This window comes from Phyllostomus hastatus, unplaced genomic scaffold (genome assembly GCF_019186645.2).
Source record: "Phyllostomus hastatus isolate PE091 unplaced genomic scaffold, TTU_PhHast_1.1 phas_contig_16, whole genome shotgun sequence".
Taxonomy (NCBI): Eukaryota; Metazoa; Chordata; class Mammalia; order Chiroptera; family Phyllostomidae; genus Phyllostomus; species Phyllostomus hastatus.
The window spans coordinates 28941164-28964749 of record NW_025333643.1 but is presented as its reverse complement, the minus strand read 5'-3'; the positions used below and the strand labels follow the sequence as shown (position 1 = coordinate 28964749).

Here is a 23586-nt window from a genome sequence, read left to right as displayed (position 1 = left end):
CTGCAAAGCTGCTAGGTGTTGATAATTCTTAGCTGTGGGACATGTACTTGTGCGACTGAAACATTTTTGTTCATTGGCAACTGGCCATTTTAAGGATCCACGCTACTTAGAGCTCTCCTGCCCTATCTCAAACTACTTCAAGCCTTTCTGTTGAGAGATGGTTTTCCCTACTGTCCATTTGCCCATTGCCCATCTCTGTGCCTTTTGAAACAGCATTACAGATGCAGAGGACACTAACAAAATGTGGCACCCTGGACACGGAGCGGAGTAAGAGTCTGCTTTCCCCTGTCCCTTGGAAATTGATTCCTAGGATCCAGTGTTTATGGATCGACCAGCTGAGTTAGGCAAGGAACACTTGAACTGGGTAATCAACTCTTCCTACAAGTGGAGAGGCAGGCATGGCAGCCTGTGGACCCAGAGGGCGTGGAGGTGGTACACCAGATCCTTCCCATCTTTCTCCCTTACCCCAGTCCTCTGTTTCTGTGATCTGTCTTTTGAACTGTTTTTGTGGCTGATCAGTTCCCCCTAATATGTCTCTTGATTTCTGCTATTGTAATACTCAGGTGACATGCTATTCTCTTCATTTTTATAAGCTTTAGATGCTTCTGCCTGTCATATTCTGGCGGTTTATCTGCGGTGTCTGGATTTGCTTTCAGACTTGAATGTCTATCAAGCTCCCTCTGCTTTGAGTGTGAGATCAAAAGAAGATGAATTCCAGTAAAAATTTTTTTCTCTTATGAACAAAAGATTGGGGCCCATGTAAACATCCCACTGACAGTTCCCAGTGAGTTATTTTAGCCAAGTATTAGCACCTGGGTAACAGGCAGGCCAGCCTTGCATGCTAAATAACAAATCAGTTGCTTCCGTGGCAGAGAACAGTGCCATGAAGCAATAGGAATTTTCTCTTCCTCCTCTCCCTTCTCCCTTTTCTTTTTTTATTGAATATGGCTGTTCAACTCTTCATCCACTTTTTCAAGCTGATTTGCTCAGCTTTCAGGAGTTTACTCTTCTGTACTGTACCTGTTATTTACTCAGGTGATGGAAGACAAGACTTTGATAATTAGTTTGGGGCAGGTTCAAGAGGGTCTGAGTGGGCGATCAAGGTGGCCAGATACACAGGTAACATAGCTCAGAGGGTTATAGAAGAGGATAACGTAAAGGAAAAGCAGCAGAAGCAAGATCAAGGGCATATCCCTAGAGTGTGGGACCCTGCATTCTTTACAAATACATGTGACAAAATCCTCTAAGTGTGCTGAATCTGAGTTTTCCTTTTTTTTTTTTTTGAAAGCATCATGCCTATGTATATGTCACCACAAAAATATCTCAAGAGTGGGTTTCCTAAAACCCTGTCAGCGTGTAATTTGTCTGCCTGAATAGGCTGTTTTGGCCACGGCTTGACCCAGGCAGGGCACACTTACTGTGCTGTCTCGCTGATGCAGACATGGAGAGATTTAAATATGGGGAGCATTAGTAGTTTTCTTTAAGGGCCCAATGCAACTTTGAAAATTACCTGCAAGCTCCCACTGATCTTTCAACTTTCAAAGTGAAGAATTGCTTGAGGAATTCTTGTGGTTTCTCTGTCACTGAGCGAGCACAGCCAGTGCCCCTGGAGCAAGGCGGCCCTGAGGTTGCCACAAAGGGCACTCACTGTTCAGTGCCTTTTCTCCTTTTCTCCCAGTGTGCTGCAGCCGCAGCACTTCCTGTTTATTCAAACATCTTCTTTACTACTCACAACCCCGCCTCGCAGAAACAGCCAGAACCCTTCGACAGCGAGAAGACGGAAATCCAAAGGCAGACAGTCCTGCTCACTCCGACAAATGCTTCAGTTTCTCTGTAAGTGTCCGGAGGAAAAGGGACCGATTTCTCTGGCTTAAACTTTCAAAGTAGGGCTGTGCTCCTGTGGGGTGATACAACTTGTTTAGTGCTGTTCTCCTTTCCTCCTCTCTCCATTAACAGCAGTTTTCTTTTTAGAGATTTAAGAGGACTGGTTTCTTCTAACTCCACAATTTGCTCTTACTTTCAAATGTGTCTTTGGATGTTACCAACTAAGTAAGCAGCCTGTGTGTCCTCTGGACAGTTTTGTAGGCTTTGAATGTAGATAAAATCTCTCTGTTTATTTGTGACACTGTTTTGTGTTGCCTTCTTTTTCTTCCTGTTATCACAAGTAGTAAAAGAGTGCAGGAACTGTGCCTGTGACTGCCTCTCCAGAACTGTCCTCTGGTGTTTGCATCTTGACACTGTCATCATTTATGAATCGGTCTTGATAATATTTGTACCAATTTCATGCCAATAAAAGTCAGACGGCTGAAACAAGCACGGTCATTATCTCATTCATGTTACTATTGTTTAAACAGGGTAGGCTGCAAAGGAAAAGAAAGCCTGCCTCACTTTCCATGGTGGTTGTTAACTTGGATGTTGGAAGACTCCTTTCAGAATTCTCCTTGTGGATAATTAGGGCAGCAGGAAGACCCTGGGACCTGGGTTGCAGCCTTGCCTGAGTTGAAGAGCCATGTGATTGCTCTCTGTCCTTTCTGTTGAAATGAGTTTTTTAACACATGGTTTGATTTGTTTTAAAAGGTTCCACCTTTTCCTGTCTGCTGTGCTTCTGTCCTTCTCCCCTCCTTCCCCCCTCTCTCCACCCTCTCTCCACCCCTCACCCAACCCTGACCCCCAATCACAGTATAATTGGTAAGCCAGGTGCTAATTTTTTTTAACTATGTACTGACCAGGGCATAGACAGGAAATGGAAAATTAGCTCTTTCGATTTTAAGGGAATTATTATTACTGTGAACCTTTTTTTGTTAGTTCCCAGACTAAATATCCTTACATTTTAATGTCTAAAACAGCGTCTATATTAGTGTAGAGAAAAATATATGCTCTGTACTTGTCAAAACTTATAATGGAAGAAACATTTAAATAAATAAAATAAATAAGTGTATGTGTATTGCTGTTACCATGCTGGGTTTTTTAATGTTCAGAAGTTGTTTTGCTTTGCAAGAAAAAAATTATGTTTGTGACTTCTGTAGGACAGTTTCTTCAATGGTAGGAGTAATTGCAGGGAAAATGGAGAGAGTGACTGGAGGTATTTACTCAGATGTTAGTGTAGGTGTGGGGATTGCAAACTTAGTGTGGGAACAGTGGGCTGCTTTTCTTGATATCTCAGTCGATTTGATGACCATCAAATTTCCCAGCTCACTGGTTTTGTTTTTTCTGGATAGCATGTTTGATTATTTATTAGAAGAGGAAGGGAGTAGCTGAAGCAAATAAACATGTGACCAAGTTCTGTTTTGTTTTCCACTCAGAAAGCCATGTCCTTTAACAGATATACAGAAAATAATAAATGCATTGTTTTATGATAAAAGGAAATTATTTGTGTTGTTTTGTTTTAAAGGCAAGTGAGTTAACCCTTAAGACTCAGAAGCCTTTTTGTCCTCTGTGAATTTGCCAGACTGTTTTTTTAAAAAAATGAGAATTAATCTATTGCGATGGGCAGTTTTATGATACAGGATTTCCTAGGACTTGTTGAGTACTTTGGCTTTCTGGGCGCTTTGCTTAGTTATGCCTGCCTCAGTAGCTGTACTTCTATGGTGTGTGTGTGTGTCTGTGTTTGTGTGTTTAACAGTGATACTACTGGACAAATCAGTTTTGTTGAAGGCTATATAGTGGTATATATTCTGACTTTAGATCTAAACATGATTAGTTCAGTTCAAAGAAAATATACCAGAATTTTTTCTTTATGTTTACAGAGTAATTTATTGCCTGCCAACTTTTGCTCATCTCTTTAAAGGTGTCAGGCATCTGCTATAATGCAGAGTTGACTTGTATACCTATCTCTCTCAAGAAAACCTTCCTGCCTTTAATATTATGTAATGTATGTAATGATCTTAGTGGTTGTTATCTCAGATCAAGTCTTCTCGAGACCTAGAGAAAGACTCAAAGCTACATTGAAAGTAGATTTTTAAAGAGCAAACTAAAATTTCATTATTTTTGTTTTAATCCTCAGGTAAGATTTACAAGACTGTGTCTAGATATTCATTATCAGTAGGCACACACTGACATATATGCACGTACGGGCACACTCTGAATAAGTAGATCATGGTTTTCTACAGAGACTTCCTCATTTTTGTACCTCCTGAAAAATGATGGGCCTGATCCTAGCAAAGTGCCTGGTCCAGTCCTATCAGCCCTGTAAGTCACAGTGAAACTCTCTTCTATTGCCTACACTGTTCCAGCACATGAACTAGAAATAAGCCCCTAGAGGGACCCCCTCTTCACTGACTTTGTGAGGGAGCAGGGCAGCAGACGCAAGCATACCTTTCCTTGCACCTGTACCGCCCATGTGTATGCATTGCTCAAGAGAAGACAACCATGAAGCAGAGCCTCTCCATCTCCTCTGTTGTCATCTTGGGTGACTTCCCACAAGGTGGACAGGTTGGATGATCATCCTTTGTGCTTACCCAGAGCCCTTTGTGAAAATCAAAGTACCTGACTAATACTAACATACTAAGAACACTCTTGGAATATAAACACAGATTATCCCACTTTTAAGGTAGGAAAATGTTCTGTTGTTAAAATGGCTCACAGTTATGGGTGTGTCTGTGCTCACTGGTCAGACCAGACCTGGCAGGGGCATGTGTGACCTAGATGCCACGAGAAGTGTTTTCCTATAACATAGCCTGATCACAGGCAGTCATACCAGAAAGTGTTTCACTGTGAAGATGCTGGACTGGAAAATACAGCTAGTGCGTGGTGTTCATGATGCTAGAAGGGAGAGGTCAGCAAGGAGGAATCACACTTCATCTGAATCTCTTCAGTGTCAAAATCAGGATTTTTTAAAGATATAGCATGGGCTAAAATTTGGATTTTGTTTTGTTTCACTTTAACTCAGTATGAGGTTGGCAGTTTAACTTCCACAAATATCAAGTTAGTATTGTTCTTTGTAAAGAAACAGACACTGCCTGTTGGCTGTGCAAAGTTAGTCAGAAGTTGGTGTGGAGTTGCGTGCTTTGGGGTCAAAGGAATTGAAACATTCTGTTAACCTTTGATGTCACTGTATGATTCTTCAGGTCTGGTGTGTCCTGGGCCTCTGTCCAATGCTTACAAAGCATAGAGTAAAAATTAGTCATGTGCCATTTGCAATTTTAAGTCTTTTAAAGGCTCATCCATTAGTCTCTGGAGTAGGGTGATAGCATTGGGTTAGCCAAAAAGTCCGTTTAGTTTTTTTCCACAAAATAAAAGACATATTTTTCATTTTCACCAATAACTTTATTGATTTGGATATTTTGAGCATGTCGGCTATCTCCTGTGTGGCAGAATTTTGATTACTCTCAACTGATGTCTCAATTTGATCCCTATCAACTTCACCTGGCTTACCCAATCATGGAGCATCTTACAGTGAGAAATCTCTAGCACAAAACTTCACAAACCACTTTCGACATGTTTGATCCATCACAGCACCTTCTCCATACACTGCACAAATCCTTCTATGAATTTCAGTTGCGTTTTTACCTTTCATGAAATGATAAAGCATGATATGTTGGAAATATTATTTAGTCCATCTTCAGTACCAAAATCGCTATACAAAAATTCACCAGTTTTGGTAAGGTTTTTTAAATGCATGCTGATATGACAGCTGTCGCAATACAATCTAACAAAATTGTTTCAAGTGAAATTAAAGACAACTAAATGTTACTAGAGATATCTTATGGAAAAAGCATAGGAACTTTTGGACCAATCCAATATTTAGGTTGCTTGGCTTCCAATACTGTTTGCTTATTGGCACCTGAATATAGAAATTAGATTTGAAAAATCTCTATTCAACATGTGTTTTTAATTTTAAAAAGTGATTATGGGAATACCATAAATAATGTGATTCCAGTTTTAAGAAAAGTAAATGTAGGTGATGATGTTATACTTTTTAAAACTAATTTGTATGTTTTTCTTCTAACATGACCTTATTACTTTTATAATCAGTAATCATTTATTTATAAAGCACTTTTTCAGATCACTTAGGGAGTCCTTATTGTATGTCAGGCCCTAGTCTATGCACTTTATATGTATTAATTACCACGTAAGAACTTTTATTTCCTCCCATTCTTACTGATGAAGAAACTGAGGCACTGAAAGGTTAAGGAACTTGTCTAAGGTTATACAGCTACCAAGTGTTGGAGCTGGGGTTCAAACCCAGACAGAGTTACTAGGTGCTTATTCACAATGTTTCTGTTTCTCTAGCGATATGTTAATGTTTTTAAAAGCAAACTGCTATTTCTTTGGAATTGCTTATGATTCTCCCAAGGTCAGTAATTCCCCCAAATTCCCAAAGTATCCTTATTTGTTCATTCTTCATGCCTGGAGACCAAGTCCATCCTATGCCCAACTGTGGTTGCTGTAAGTTCCAAAGGTCATTGTCCGTCTGTGAGCACAGCTCTGTGAACACAACTGCTTGTCTGATGAACATTGTTTTTAATCCCTTTTTTAGGAAAATGCTCTAATTCCTTGGCCAGAACAATTGAATTTGTGTTTATTTTGCAATATTCAGTATCTGTAATAAGTATATACAATTTTTTATATATTTATAAAAAGAACAAAATACCTGTATAGATTTATGTGAAGGATAAAATCTTCAAAAAGTTCACTACAAAGTTACCTTTGATTGTGGCTTGGATTAACTAAATATAATCTTCAAAACATTTCTAAATTTTTTCTTTTAAATCTGTCCATCAAACAAATACTTCTAGTTCCATGTGAAAGGAAGAACTACAAACCCACTGACTTGTGGATTAGTAGTAGCTGTTCTGGGTTCCAAGTGAATGGAAGAATTACAAACCCACAGATTTGTGGTTTAGTGACCTTTTTGGCTGTGTCATTCCTGAAGTACAAGTGAAGGGATTCCAATCCATGCGTGTGTCCTTGGGCATGTCATGTAAACTTCCTGTTTATGTAAAGCAGTTTGGGACCAAGACAGGTGTGCAGTGGAATTCAGTATCAGCTCTTATTTCATTCATCATCGATGTCATCATTAGTATCACCATCACCCCCTAACTAACTTTGTGGCCAGAGGCTGCCATTTCTGCTGTATTGTTCTAAGAGAACAATTTTCAACCAGTGTGCTGCAGGAATTTTTAAAACATGCAATACCAGATTGTTTAGTCAGGGGCATTATCCTCTCTTCCTTAGATTGTCAATTAAAAAAAAAAATGACAACAGCCAACACAACAATAGCCATCCATTGTGAATGAATCAAAAGTATACCTATTTTTTTTGTCAGATTGGCCAAAATATATATGTTCTGGTATGCCACATAATTTTAGTAATTAGTTTTTGTGTGCCATGAGATGAACAGTGTTGAAAGTGATTGGCCTAAGAGTCAAGGTAAGGCATTGGTCAGAGTTTGGTGAGGGTCAGAAAGAGCCATTCGCTCAAGTGCCTGTGCCAGGGGAAGAGGCCAGGACCTAGAGCTAGAAATCATCTGACCATAGCCCATCCTGTTCTCCATCTGCTTTTCTGTATAATGAATGTTATCTGTTTTAGATTTATTTTGGCCCAACAGAGGATACTGTGCTTTTCTCAGTGTCTCTCTAAAGAGGACACATGGTTTGAAATCACTGGGAAACAGGAATCTTTGCTTCCCATAAAATGTATTTTCTTATGTATGGGGCAGTGTGTTGTACTAATTGTTTCATTTAATTAGTTATTATCGTGGCTAGGTACCATACTAAGGATTTTTCCATGCATGTCTTATATAATCCTTATTATTTAAGTTCTCTGTTCTTAGGTTTTCATATCTATTAACTAAATATAATGAGACCTGAAAGAATTGTGCAAATTAAATAACAAAATGTGTCTATTGTTTAATATTTGTCTGGCAATAAACTCTAAAAAATTTGCAACTTTTAGTATTATGTGTCTCATCTCCAATAACTAGGGACCACAGTGGTTTTGAGAATACTACAGTTATTCAGAAATGCAAATCAAAACTATTATGAAATATTTTCTCACTCCTGTTCGAATGGCAAGAGGTAACTAGTGTTGTTGGGGATGGGGAGAAAAGGGAACCCTCATGCATTGTTGGTTGGAATGTAAATTGATTCAGCCACTATGGAAAACAGTATGGAGATTCCTCAAGAAATTAAACATAGAACTACCATATGACCTAGCAATTCCATTTCTGGGAATATACCTGAAGAAAATTAAGTCACTATCCTGAAAAGGTATCTGTAACTCCATGTTCATTATAGCATTATTTACAATAGCCCAGACACAGAAGTAACCTGAGTGTCAATCAGTGTACACAGTTGGCTAAATAATATGTGACTTATATATACAGTGCAGTATTACTTGGCCATAGGAAAGAATGAAATCCCGATATTTGCAACAACATAGATGGAACTTCAGGACATTATGCTAAGTGAAATAAGTTAGACAGATAAGGACAAATACTGTATGTGCTCACTTATGTGTAAAATCTAAAATAACCAAATTCATAGAAACAGAACAGTGTGGTGTTTACCAGAGATGGGGGATGAGAAAAATGGGGGAAGGTATTCAAACTTTCAGTTATAAACTTTCAGTTATAATATAAATAGGTTCTAGGGATGTAATTTACAGCACGGTGACTAAAATTGTAATATTGTATCTTATATTTGAAAGTTGCTAAGAAAACAGATCCTGAAAGTTCTTTCTCATAAGGAAAAAAATTGTATATATGATAGATGTTAACTTATTGTGGTAATCATTTTATGTATATATAATCATTATGTTTTAGACCTAAAACTATTACAATGTTATATGTTAATTATATCTCAGTAAAATGGGGCAAGGGAGCATTAAGAGAAAAATTTTTTTAAAGTTACGGTTATTCAATGTCCTCCACCCCCAACAAGAGGCCTGCAGTTATAGCAGAGCGTGAAAGTCTACAATAGGTTAAAAAACAGGGGCCAGGACACCTGCAGAGCTTGGAAGCCATGTCTAGTGGATGGAGAGGAGCAGATCTACCTCAGATAAGGGCAGAGCATAAGATACAGATGTCCAGGTACATGAGCTGTGGCTGGACTTGGGTTAAACTGCAAGGAGAAAGCTGTGCTCTTCACTAAGACTCTCCATGTGTGCTTCACCAGAAGCTCCTTTGAAAAAATCTAAACCTTGGCTCAGGTGAACCAACAAACAGGGAACATTTCCCTGTTCAGGATTGAAGAAGGGTTGAGAGTCAAGGGATGATGGTGACAGTGTTCACATCCCAGAGAAGATGGATGAGCTTGCATGGGAATAGAGGTGAAGCAGAGAGTGTGGGGATGCAGACAGCTGGGCTTCTTCACGCCTTCCTGTGTCCCTGCTGGGTACACAGCCATCACCGCAGTAGAAACCCAGAGCGCTGCACTGGTCCCTTGGGTCTGAGGGCTTTAAGGAATGCTGCTGGTTGAAGTAATTGGACTATGAACAGAATTTTTAGGAAAAGGTAGAATTAATTTTTTAATTAAAATTTTTTTTCTTTTTTAACAATGTTATTGAAATATCTATGACATATAGAAATTGTATATGTTTAAACTTTACAACTCAATGTTTTTATATATGTATACATTGTGAAAAGGATTGCCACAATCAAGCTAAGTAAGTTATCCATCACGCCTACATAGTTACCCTTTTGTATGTGTAGTGAGATTTAAGATGTATTCTGTTAGAAAATTTCAAGCATATAATATTAAGTGTCATCACCAACTGTACATTAGATCCCTAGCACTTATTCATTTCACACAACTGAACCTTTGTGCCCTTTGACCAACACCTCCCCATTTCTCCTCCCCCCAGCCCCTGGCAACAACGAGTTTTCTCTCTGCTCCCATGAGTTCAACTTTTTTAGATTCCATGTATATAAGTGAGATCATGCAGTATTTGTCTTGGAAAGGTAGAATTTAATTGGAGAAGATACTTGGATGCCTTGCAAATGTGGGCAGAGAAACAGAGCAGAATTAACAACAGCTCCCAGAGTCCTGGGAATGAGAAGATCTGGTTGAAAAAAGCAAGTCTTTTTTTTCTTTTAATTACTTTATTGTTGTTCAATTACACTTGTATGCATTTTCTCCTCACTCTGCCCCCCCACCCCAGCCAAACCCACCTCCCTCCCCTGCTTCCACCCTCCCCTTTGGTTTTGTTCATGTGTCCTTTATAGCAGCTCCTGAAAAACCTTCTTCCCACTCTGGCTGTTGTTTGATTGTTCTTAATTTCAATGTCTCTGGTTATATTTGTGTTTGCTTTTTTTCTTTTGTTGATTATTGTCCAGTTAAAGGTGAGATCATATGGTATTTGTCCCTCACCGCCTGGCTTATTTCACATAGCATAATGCTTCCAGTTCCATCCATGCTGTCGCAAAGGATAGGAGCTCCTTCTTTCTCTCTCTAGAATTCCCTTGTGTAATTGTACCATACGCTTTTTGGTCCACTCGTTTGCTGATGGGCACTTAGGTTGCTTCTAGCACTTGACTATTGTAAATTGTACTGCTATGAATATTGGGGTGCATAGGTTCTTTTGGATTGGTGTTTCGGGGTTCTTAGGGTATAGTCCCAGCAGTGGAATTGCTAGTTCAAAAGGCAGTTTCATTTTTTAGTTCTCTGAGGAAATTCCATACTGTTTTCCACAGTGGCTGCACCAATCTGCAATCCCACCAACAGTGCAATAGGGTTCCTTTTTCTCCACAACCTCTCCAACACTTGTTTTTTGATTTGTTTGTGTTGGCCTTTCTGACTGGTGTGAGGTGGTATCTCATTGTGGTTTTAATTTGCATCTCTCTGATGGCTAGTGATGCTGAGCATCTTTTCACGTGTCTCTGGGTCCTCTGTATGTCCTCTTTTCAGAAGTGTCTGTTGAAATCTTTTGCCCATTTTTTAATTGGGTTTTTTGTCTTCCTGGAGTAGAGTCATGTGAGTTCTTTATATATTTCAGAGATCAAACCCTTGTCCCAGGTATCATTGACAAATATGTTTTCCCATACAATTGGTTCTCTTTTCATTTGAATAAACAGCATTCATTTTAATGCTGTTATCTTTAGCCATACAGAAGCTTTTTAATTTTGATGAGGTCCCATTTGTGTACTCTTTCCTTTATGTCCCTTGCTTTAGGGGACATATCCGTGAAGGTGTTGCTGCGTGGAATGTCTGAGATTTTCCTGCCAATGTTTTCCTCTAGGAATTTTATGGCATTAGAGCTTATATTTAAGTCTTTTATCCACCTCAAATTTATTTTTGTGTGTGATGTAAGTTGGTGATAGAGTTTCATTTTTTTGCATGTAGCTGTCCAGATCTGCCAACACCATTTGTTGAAGAGACTATTTTTGCTGCATTTTATGCTTCTTCCCCCTTTGTCAAATATTAATTGACCACAGAGACGTGGGTTTATTTCTGGGCTCTCTGTTCTGTTCCATTGGTCTATGTGCCTATGTTTTTATGCCAGTACCAGGCAATTTTGATTACAGTGGCCTTCTAATACAGTTTGATGTCAGGTATTGTGATCCCTCCTGCTTTGTTCTTTCTCAAAATTGCAGCAGCTATTCAGGGTCATTTATGGTTGCATATAAAAATTTCTGAAATGTTTGCTCTGTATCTATGAAATATATCATGGAAACTTTAATAGGGATTGCACTGAATCTCGAAATCACTTTGGGTTAGTATGACCATTTTGATGATGTTGATTCTTCCAATCCATGAGCATGGTACATGCTTCTATGTGTTTGTGTCTTCCTTAATTTCTTTCTTCAGTGTTGTGTTGTTTTCTGAGTATGGGTCTTTTACCTTCTTGGTTAAGTTTATTCCTAGCAGTACTTTAAGTACTTTAATAAAGTACTTTATTTGTTGCTACATCAAATGGGATATTTTTCCTGATTTCTGTTTCTGATGTTTCACTGTTGGTGTACAAAGATGCCTTTGATTTCTGAGTATTGACTTTGTATCTGGCTGTTTCGCCAAATTCATTTATTAGGTTGAGTAGTTTTTTGGTGGAGTCTACAGGATTTTCCATGTACACTATCATGTCATCTGCAAACAATGACAGTTTTACTTCATCCTTTCCAATTTGGATGCCTTTTATTTCTTTTTCCTGTCTGATTGCTGTGGCTAGGACTTCCAGTACTATGTTGAATAGGAGTGATGAAAGTGGGCATTCTTGTCTTCTTCTTGATCTTATTGGGAAAGCTCTAAGCTTTTTCCCATTGAGTATCATGTTGGCTGTAGGTCTCTCATAAATGGTCTTTATTATGTTGAGGAATGCTCCCTCTATTCCCACTTGGCTGAGTGTTTTTATCATAAATGGGTGCTGTGCCTTATCAAATGTTTTTTTCTGTATCTATTGCAAAAAGCAAATCTTTGTGTAGGGACGAGGCAGAGGGGCAGATGAAGTTAGTTGTGATACTGTTCGGTAGGCACTGCATATCCATTTTGCCAGGATTGCCCATGGGTGTATCTGGTCTAATCAGTGACCTTGGTAGAATGAGAGTATCGAGTTTCCAGGACACAATGTTTGTTTAGTTTTGTTTTTCCATGATAACCACTCGCTAGACTTGTGACCTTGTGTAGGTCACAGAACCTCCCAATTTTTCATTTTTCCCATTTTAGGTCAGTATCATAAGGCCTGCACATGTGTTTTTCTTAAAAATGTTGGGAACAAGAAATCAAATAAGTGTAAAACAACTAGTTGTCACAGTAGCAGACACATAATAAACAGTTCAATACATTGTTTTATTTTAGTGTCCTAAATACAGGCGGCATTATCCTGCACTTGCCCCTATGTTTCTAGATGTTCCTCATTCCTCAAGTTGTTATTCAGAAGTAATTTTGCTATTGTAACAACTTCTTTAAGTAGTATGAGCCTGTCTAGAAAGTTTCCAGCCATGTAATATGAAAAATAGAGATATTTATGGAAGAAGATACAAGATACAAGAAACTTTACGTAGGACAATGATGCCTCGGTCCCCTTTAAAGTAGGCACCTTGGGACTTCACACAGTTCTCTCAATCGCCATCAGCTGCTTCCTGAATCTCATCCACAATCTGAAACCTCTTCCCTCTCAAAGGTAATTTTAGTTTTGGGAAAAGCCAGAAGTCACAGAGTGCCAAATCTGGGCCATTGTGGGGCTGAATCACTTGGGTGATTTTTTGCCAAAAATCTCTGCATGAGATGTGATGTATGAGCAAATGCATTGTCGTGGTGAAGCTGCCAATCACCAGTTGCCCACATCTGCGGCTTTCTTAATCATCTGAATAGTTTCCACAGAGGAATGCTCAAGCTTAACACAAAATTTGATGCAGATTTGTTGCAGTACTCACTTAGTTGTTTTGAATGCAACGGCCACACAGTACACACTCTCACTCAATGGCATCTACCATCCTGACTGACTAGTACAGTGAGGTCATCATTGTCCATACATGCACATTCCAGTCCACTCTCCTTGGCTACCTGGTTACATCAATATCGTGCAAACTGTTCTTGTTATATTAAAAATGGCTGGACTTTTTCTGTACAGATCTCATATAAATTGTTGGCTAACATTAGGTTGTTTCGTTTTGTTTTCCTGGCTAACTTGGGCCAAGAGTGAGTAGGTCCACATCTGAGATAATTAGTCTTGCTTGAGTACTTCCCCTATTCCCATTTTTATTTCTGTCTTTTGTCTTTAACCTCTGCTGGAATGTTGCCTCTGAACTGGTTTTTACTCTTGAGTCTTTGCCCAAAATTCATGTAAGAGAAGGAAAGTATTTAGTCAAGCAAAGCATTCTCAGGTGTTTATTCCCTCTTAGGACATCCCAAGTATGTGTGACTTACAGTACAAGAAGAAAAGAAATGTAACATCATATTTGAGTAGAAATTAGGTTCAGTGTTATTAGTAAAATCATAGGAAATTCTCCAACATTTTGAGAACAATTCTAGCTACATTCTTCTGTAGGTTTCAACATTAGCAAGCCTCATTCCAAGGTATGAAAAGATATGAATCTGGATTATTCATACTGCAAGTTGCTGTGCTGTACCCTCATAACTGCAACTGCAGAAAGCAATGGGTTATTTCAGTGAATTAACAGTTTCTTTTGATTCAGTTGTCCTTGGATTTGACCTCCATATTTTCTACTTTGGGAGTTGGGGAAGGACTGGGCCAACTTATTTATTTTTGGACACAATCTGGTCTTTCCTTAGCAAGGGGAAACAGATTCGATGCAACATCCAATGTAACATTTTAGACATTTTCTTATAAATCTGACTTCTGCTTTTCTTCATTGCCATGTTCCTGTTGCCTACAGTCGTAGCACACCAGGCTGTGGTCTTGTCAACTCCCATGAGCTAGACAGGCTCTGGTTTAGGCTGCACTGGATGGAATCCCTCCAAAGACAACTCAGGTGCTGGCGACCTGGTGGTGGTGACTCAGTGTCTGGCACTGGCTCCAGCATGGAGCGGCCAACCAGTGCCTCAGCAAGGAGCTAAAGTGCCCTGTGTTAATAGGTGTGCATGGAGCAGGAGTATGCTGGTGTGGTTTTCCCTATTAGGAAAGATCTCAAACAGACTTCCTGACTGTTTGTAGCCATTAAACTTACATCAACTGATTCTGAAGGAGAATCAGGTATTTTTATTTTGTCTCATGAAAATTCTTAATTTTTACTTTCTTGGTAAAGATTTGAAAGAAAGATACTTTGTTTAAAAAGGTTTTTCATAATTGCAAGTGAATATAGGATTGGCTGACCCCCTTCTGCTTCTCAGGTTTGCCTTGGGGCTGAGACCTGCAGCTGAACGGCTCCTCTTGTTTACAGCTCTTGGTATCTCTCTGTCCATGTGTCCTGCAGTCAGTGCACAGATGGCGTTTGGCCCTGCAGCACTGTGGTAATGGCCATGGCACAGAGCAGTCACATACTTCTGCTCTCCTTTTTCCCAGTTCTTCTAAAAAAAGAGAGAAAAAATAGATTTTTTGCCATTTTCTCTCTCAAGAAATTATCCCCTAATCAATTGTCGTCATTACAAAAAGCACACACACACACAGCTTCCAATCTCTCTGTGCTCATGTCTTTGCATTACTTGTTAAATTTTAAAGTAAAACAAAAGTGAAGAATATAACTATCAAATGTCATAGTAGTGATAACCACCCATTGTGTAGCATAAAATTGTGTCAGTAAGGATTTGGACAAACTGACGTTGGAACTAGGACTAGAAGGTAGAGATTCAGCCTAGTACAGGATGATGAGGAATTTGCAGTGGTCCAGGCATTGGAAGGATCTTGTGTCATGCCTCATCTCTCCTCCCTCCCACACCTGGAACTCAGCTGCCATGACCATATCTCCTGCTGTTTGGGCAGCTACAATAGGGCTCTTTGACTTTTCATTTCCTGTTCCTTATGATTTTAACTTGAACACATAGTGTTGGAGTGCTGTTGGGTGGGGTTGTCCCTGGTCTAATTTTCACCACATCACTCTAGATATTGTCTGTGGAACATTTTGAGAAATCCATGCTGTTATGTAATGCCCTCAAATCATAGGATACTTTCTTCCATTGTTAGCACTCTGAGGATGGATGATGCCACATAGAAACTTTTCCCTTCTAGGTCACTGATTTAAGTCCAGTTTCCCAATTGATCTAAGGCTTTTCCATCTACCTCATTTGCTTTTTGGGATTGAGCCAACTGAATCAACAACCAGTGAATGCATGGACTATACCCTTATTTTCCATGTCACAGTAAACCAAGCAGTGACCATTAAAGGCTCTCTGGTGATTTTTGATGGTTGGTACCCCCATATATTAAAATTTTAATAGGGAAAGTACTTTTTTCAGTTTACTTCTGACACTAATAATGTGACTTGATGGTCTGCTATAGTACTTTCTTCGTGTATCTAACATTTACACAATCACTAGAATCTCTCTATGAAATTTGCTCACCCTTTCATTTTCCTATGGTAACTAACTGCTCCATATATATACATATATACATATATAGTATTTATATAAATATATATTTTCATTCTTGTTGGAGAACTCACTGCCTTGGAATGTTTTTGATTCAGTACAAATACATTTAGTCCTATCAAGCACTGTAATTCCTTTTTTTTTTTTAACTGACCCACAAACCTTTACATCCTACACCAAAGTGATTACTGTGTCTAAAGCAAAGAGGTGATGGCATTTCCCAGGTCTTGCTACAGAGTGATTGTCAGATTGGGTTAAGGGATGAGGACTTGTGTTTAAGATGGTTGTTCGTAGCTGGGGTTGCACTACAACAGCAAATTAGTTCTGGGGGAAAGGCTCTCTAGAGGGCCTTAGGGTGTATGTAGAGGTTGAGAAATAAAAGAGAGAACATGACTTCTTCCCTAAGCTTCTTATGCTGCTCTTTATTGCTAGATTTTCCTTCCACCCCCATATGCACATTGACTGTCGATTAGCCTGTGAAATTATCTGAGAAACAGGTTTGATCTTGAGGGGTGAGGAGAGTCTAGGAAAAGAAATTAAAAGAAGAGTGGCTGACTCAGAGCAGCCTTTGAAGCTAGAAGCAGGACAGGTTCTTAGGCAGACAGGAAATAACACTCTTCTCATCTGGCCAATAGCACATGCCATCTTTATTCTGAGGGTGTTCAGGACCTCATACCCAATTGCAGAGATTCACTCTGAACTGCTATGAATTATCTCTGGAAGACACACGTGTTCAAAGTTTGCAACTAGTTTGAAATAGTTTCAGATAAAAGAATGCATGGTTGTATTTTGTTTTCATGTCTCAGTTCCTTTTCAGAAAATCAAAATTATTTTGAGCAACTGATTGCAAGCTTTGCTTTTTAAATTTTTATTTATTGATTTTAGAAAGAGAGACAGAGAAAGAAAAATTGATTTGTTGTTCCACTTATTTATGCATTTATTGGTTGCTTCTTGTATATGCCCTGACCAGGGATTGAACCCACAAGGCTGGCATATTGGCAAACTTTGTTTGCATAAAATTGTGTTTACTGGCATCTTTGGGGAATCTCAGAATACAGGTAGCAACCTAAGACAGGGATTGGCAAACACAAAAATTTGAATTCCATATAATTTTAATATGTCACAAAATGTTCTTGCTGTTATTATTTCCCCAACTATTTAAATAAGTAAAAATCATTCTTATCTCCTGCCCTGAACAAAAACAGGTTATAGTTTGGATTTGGTTCATGGACTATAGTTTATTGACCTGTGACCTAAAACATTGCAGTTAGTCGTATTTTTTTTGAAGACCTGTATGTATCAGTGCTTATCTCAGACCTCATCACAAAATTTGTTATGTAAAAAATTGTATGAAGGTTTTCTCCTCCTACTGGCTTGCCTTGTGTATGTGTGCATGCTTCTTCAACCCATATTTTACGTAAACTTATTGATATTTCTTAAGATATGCTAAACATGTTTTTGAACATCGGCTGCCTTAACATGCTGAACCTCAGGATTCCAGTCCCTAAAAGATGAGTATCTTCCATGAACTTGAAATGTAAATAGCTCAAAAGTTGTAAAACATACTTATTTAAAACATCATTTGTAAGTAATGGTACTTATTTACTAGGAATGTGAAGGCACTGTTAAGAATAATCTTGAAACGGTAGAATGGAAGGTGTGTCAAAAATGTCCAGATCCCCAGTTAGCATAAAAACATTGCCTGCCAAACTAGCAACCAAGTACCAATCTCCCTGAGTCCCTGTCAACTGAGTACTAAGTTGGCTATTGCCCAAAACATGCTGGCGGTAGGTGATCCCACCCTTTGTGCAGATGGGACAAAGACGACAGCCAAGGCAGAGAGGGTGGCTGACTTCTGCTCCTTCCTCAGTTAGCTCACAGAGCAATTTATTTCAGCTTATTGAAGGAAAATCAATGTGACCATGTGCAACGCAGCTCTAAGTGCCTGGTTTTATCAGTCACCTCCACTCTGTGACATTCTTAAACTGTGTCTTTACTGTAACCCAAGCCTAGCACTCAAATGCAGCATCAAGTTATTCAGTGCCTGGCTATTGTCACGTCTGTTATAAATGAAGTGTTGATTCAACCCAGCCCAGGAACTGCCCCCAAGAGTAAATGGTCCCAGAGATGGGAGGGGACGTTTTCAGTTATTTATATTAGCAGTTGGTCTGGAACTTGAGTTAGAGTTGATGCTTGCTTCCTAAAGGAAAAAATTTGTCATTTATTCATACCCTTTCTCTCTCTGTGTTTCTACTTCTCTCTCACTCCCTTGCTCTCACACACACACAAACACATGTCCACATACCTCCTTAGTCTAAATGCAAAGGATCTAATTTTATCTTCAAGCAGGACGTCTTTTTTATATATTTCTAAGTTTCAGGTGTATAACAGTATAATTCAGCATCTGTATACACTACTAAGTGATCACCTTCAAAAGTCTAGTCACCATCCATCACTATACCATTTGTCCTCGACACACCAAAGAATATCTTAAGGGGCCTTTCTTCAGTTGTTGTTGAGATCCTTTTATGAAAATAAGAAAAGTTTACCCTTACTCATTAGTTGTATTAGAACAAATCACTGATGTTCAGTCAGTGAGTCTCAGATGAAAGACATTAATTGGTTTGATGCATGTAGCAGGTAAAAATGGCTGTGAGGTAAGCATGTAATGGAAACGTAGTGTAATGGAAACACTGGAAACCCTGTGGACAGGTCTCCAGTGCAGTTTTCAAATGGGGTCCCATCAGTCATTCCAAATTTTTCACTGACCAACAGTGAAAATGACAATAAGCATGTTCACTTTCTACAAATAGTAGGTACCAGACATTCGTATAACAATGCTTGAAAATATAGCCTTGTTTACTAAAGATTTCTTTTCTATTTCATGATAACTTACAATTTATATTACATTGATTTATATATCACAGAAATCTAAAAAGCAATACACTTTAGTGGTTGACTTTGCAGCACTTTATAAGGTCTAATAAATTGTTTTAAAATTCTTGCTGAGACCTAAGTAGATTGAGGGGTATGGTACATGGTGCCCTCTTTGTTCCCACACTCATGATAATAAGGCCAGGGAATAATTGTAGAATAATTCATAACAGTTCATAATAAGATGAATACTTTTTTGCACTGGTGTTGTCTCTGCATGCCAGCTATTTGAAGTTATTTGACCTGTTTGCATTTGTTTTGAGGAGAAATTTGGAAGCCAGTTTGAACATCTTCATCTTATATCTTCTCTCCTTAGCAGTTTGACTAACATTCCTTTTGTGTTTCTACAAGTTCATAAACCTTTTCTGCCTTTTGCTTCTTTCTCTTACTATCTTGTTTAGTGGGTGGGGCTCAGTATGAAATGCTCTGTGTGAGTTGGGGATTCATTGTATGATTATGTCAGTTCAGGTACCCCATGTTGAATCTGAAAAGATACTATGCGCATTGGTGGCTTTTTTCCTTCAAACCAGAAAACTAATTGCAAGGATTCCTGTAACTCTTTTTAGAATATATAACCATTATATCGAACCAGCTCAGTAAAACGTTTTTTGAAAACTTAAGTTTGATACCTATGCTGTACTTTGTTTTGCTTAAGTACATTTATGAGAACATGCTCATATAAGAATAGGTTTTTTTCTTTGTGTGTGTACCTTTTTAAAAAAAGACACTTAATATCATCCCTTTTGCTGAAATGAGGAGTTGATTATATTGATTCTGAGACTTGGTTATTTATTGAGTACTGATTTTCCAAATATTTGGTGAAACATGGCAAGTTATGTTAACAAATATTTATAACTGTGTGGAGTTGTCGTTACTTTGCTCTATTTTAGTATTAAGTGGATGTGACCTTTCTCTAGTCCCTACCATAGCTTTTCACTGTCATCTGCACTCCCTTATCATCTGCACTCCCTCTGTCTTTCCCACTAGCAGCTAGACTCTTCTTTGCTGACCAGTCTATTACTCTGGGAACTCTGACAGTAGCACTTAAAATATTTAACAGTTCCCTTTGCTACATTAAAAAACCATAAAACCTCATATGAAATAGCTAAGGGAACATATATAGGAGGAAGAGAGGCTTCTGCTCCTGTGAGTATTTTGTAAGGGGACTATTTTTCTTATATGATAAAAATGAAATCTTCACTCTGCCCACTTTTACACCTACGCATGTACTGAGCGTCTCCAGGGAGACAAGGAAGCCAGAGTCCAGTGATGGTGAATTCTCCTCAGCGATAGCAGGCTGGATTCTCAGGCTTCCAGAAGCCCCTCACAGACAGGCTTTGTCCCCAAGGCTCTTCCAGGCAGGCTTTATCAACATGTCTCTCCCTTTCCAGACAAAATAGCCTGTCTGTTACTTCTCAAGGGCTGATTATGGTGAGTTCAGTAGGCAGAGGCCTCCCCAAGACGGGAGGGTGGGTGTGGTAGGGAGGTGGGACAGGAGGTTTCCATCTTCCCCAAAATTTTTTCTTTGTCACCCACTTATCATCAGTGCTTTGGTTCTATTGCCTCCCTCTATGCCTCTCAGACACAAAGGCACCACTCAACATTACAAAGTGCCTTAATATTCTTTGTTACAATACCGTAGTTATGACCTTAATTTAGTGAAACTTTCCTTTTAGGAGTACTATTTTTGCTGATTCAACAATTTCGTGTATCCACTCATGAACGTATCCTCTTAAACACTATTTCCCCCTCCTGAGTTCAGTGGGCAGGAACCCCCATGCTATACCTTTCTCCCACTTTACCAAGTCACTATAAGCTTTCTTAAAACAAATAACATTTTTTTTTGTATAAGTCCATTAGACACATTTTCTAAGACTATAGTTTCAGATTCTTTGATACATTGACCACAGACATCTATGTGTGCATCTTCTTTGAGGCAAAAATAATCAGTTACCTTTCAGGAATTTTTATTGGGGTAATCAACGAGAAATCTTACTTGTCTGTAAATTTAACCACATTGTTTAATGATCATTCTTGACACATCTTCCATGTACCCATTCATGGCTTTCAGCTGAATTGACTAAAATTTAAAAAAATAATCACTGCTCATGATTTTCTAGCACAATATCTGAAAACTTGTTTTCTGTTCCTGATCCTCCTGCTCTCCTTGGAAAGGTGTGCCTCACTATTATTCCTATTAACTTCTTTGATAGTGAATATCCCCATGACGGTTTATTAATGACATTTTTCTTCTTATTTGAACTTTTAAAAAAGATTGATCTTAATGTACAGAGAATATAGTCAATACTATTATAATAACTGTACAGTGACAGATGGTGACTAGACATATTGTGGTAATCACATCATAGGGTGTATAAATATAGAACCACTACATGTACACCTGAAGCTAATATAATATTGTATGTCATTATACTTTAATTAAAAAACAAGATTGGGCAGTCGTACATTCTGCATTTTAGAGGATTCTCATTTTCCTTTTGCCTTAATCTTCAATTCATATCATCTGCCTTTAAATAAAAACCATCCTGTGGCATAAGTTAGAAAGAGTCATTTTTAGGAGGCATTACCAGTGTTGTTCACAGGTACATAATGTACCCGTTAAATTGACTTAGAAGTCAAATTTGAGAACTTTTTTTTCTTACGTAGTCCATTGAGTTCACCACTGGTATGCTCACGTGTTTAGGTCTTTCTTCTCAGGTAACCTTATCCATAGTGTGCTCACCACTTAGCTCTTCCTCTCTGTCTCTCTCTGTCTCTCTCTCTCTCTCTCTTTTTTTTTTTTTTGGACTCAGATGAGGTGAAAGTGTTCCTTTCTACTTGAGTCCCAAGTTCCCCAAGAAGAATTGGAGGAGGGTGCTGGTGCCTCTGAAAAGAACCCTTGATTGTCATCTCAGTTTCTGTCTTTGCTCTGGTGCTTCCTGATTCTCTCTGCCATCCATCCTCAGAATTCTAATCATTCATACTCCAAGTTTTGGGTTTGATTTTTAGTAGGAATAAAGCATGTGCTCAGATGGATTGCTCTGCCTAAAGAACTGTATATGAAACAGGCTAAATACAAGAAATGTAAACAAATTCTGAAAAGTGTTCCAACTTAGACTGGTGGAAAATTTTGCTTGCTATTTCATTTGCTTGGAAATGGGGAAGTCAGGATCCTGTTCTTAAGTGCACTTCCTGGAGTCCTGCTGTGGAAGCGGCTCTGAACCTGTGCAGTAACAGAAACATTTTTCTTTCATTTTTCTTTGCAGGCCCTTCAAGTGGCAAGACAGCTCCTTCTTCAACAGCAACAGCAGCAGCAAGTTAGTGGATTAAAATCTCCCAAGAGGAATGACAAACAGCCAGCCCTTCAGGTAACAATTCTTTTAAAAATTAATAGATATTAAAAGTGTATAATAGATGACATTATACACTTTGGGATAGCTAATAAGCAATTCAGAAGAGGATTGTGGTAAGAATTACAAATCATGTAAGAGAATCTCTTGCAGAAGATGTCTTTTTTGTTTACCAGTGGGGTATGACCTTTTAGAAAGTGTCTGTTCAACCCAAACATGTTGTTGTTGGGGGTGAGAAGATCTACTAATTAGTGAAGGTAATGGGAGGATGAGTAGTCATAGGTGTGGATTGCTTAATAGTGCAGCTTACCACTGAGGAAAAGTTCATAGTGCTCTGATATGTCACCACATTCTCTATTGATAGAGTTAGAGATTCTCTTGTGGTGGGATACACACACACTTTACGTTAGTGCCATGGGGGAAATTTTGCCCCAGGGGACAATGAGAGATGTCCATTGTCCAGGGGACATTTTTGGTTGTCACAATGGGGGGCTTGGTGTTACTAATAACCTAATAGGTAGAGGCGAGGGATGCTGCTAAACATCCTATATTGCACAGAACAGTCCCCTAAAATATGAAACTATTCATTCCAAATTGTCAGTAGTGTTAAGAACTATTACTGGGACTGAAAAAGATAGTAATTTTAATATACCTGGTCATGAATGTAATACACACTTTTTAGTTCAGTGAATGTTTTCAGTATATTACTGAAGTATTAACAAAAAGTGGCAAGCAATTTTTATGTAAAGATACCAAGATAGATAGTTTTAGTAACTTCTCCTTTCAGGCACATTGAGGCCAAGAATTAAGAGAGTAGAAGAAGGAGTGAGTTTGTACAAATCTAATTTTGATTTTCTATTGGAGTAGAAGATTTTAATAGAAACTTCAAAGGAACTTGACTCAGGGTATTCATATGCACATCCAGGACAGGGCACCTGCAGGTACTAGGTGGCCCAACTGCTTTCATAGATAAGGATGGATGTCCTCCAACATGGGAGGCTAGTATGAGTTTCTCACACTGCACATTTTGGGACAGAATCTGTAAAGAACTGCTTATGGGCATAACTTGGTGCTAATTAATTTGATCATAAGGTTAACCCAAATTCTAGATTGTTTTGACTTTTCTCAATCAAAGTAAACTAATACCTGTTCCACATTGTCTGGCAAAGATCATATTGACCTTGGGCGACAAGTCCTAGTTCTTCTACATCCACTTGGAAAACTGTCACTGTCAAGGGACAGTTCCATACTATAGTAATACTTTACTGCAACAGTTGAATGTGCATTCTTTACTAACACTTCCAAAAACATTTCTTTGGTAAACCGTCATGAACCCATGCGCCTCTTAATGTTTGTGAATGCTGGGGACACTTTTAATGAGG

General features: G+C 38.7%; 1 protein-coding gene across 25 annotated transcripts in view; it reads left to right on the top strand.

Moving 5' to 3' along the window:
- FOXP1 (forkhead box P1) overlaps positions 1-23586 on the top strand; it is a 627100-nt gene that overhangs the window by 455572 nt on the left and 147942 nt on the right. For 24 of the 25 annotated variants that reach the window (XM_045832498.1, XM_045832499.1, XM_045832497.1 and 21 more), the window contains one exon: positions 22121-22222. In XM_045832498.1, the coding sequence (XP_045688454.1) occupies positions 22121-22222 (102 nt within the window). Of the gene's footprint in view, positions 1-1742; positions 1834-22120; positions 22223-23586 lie in introns of those variants that run through there. The other variant, XM_045832501.1, reaches the window with a different exon arrangement.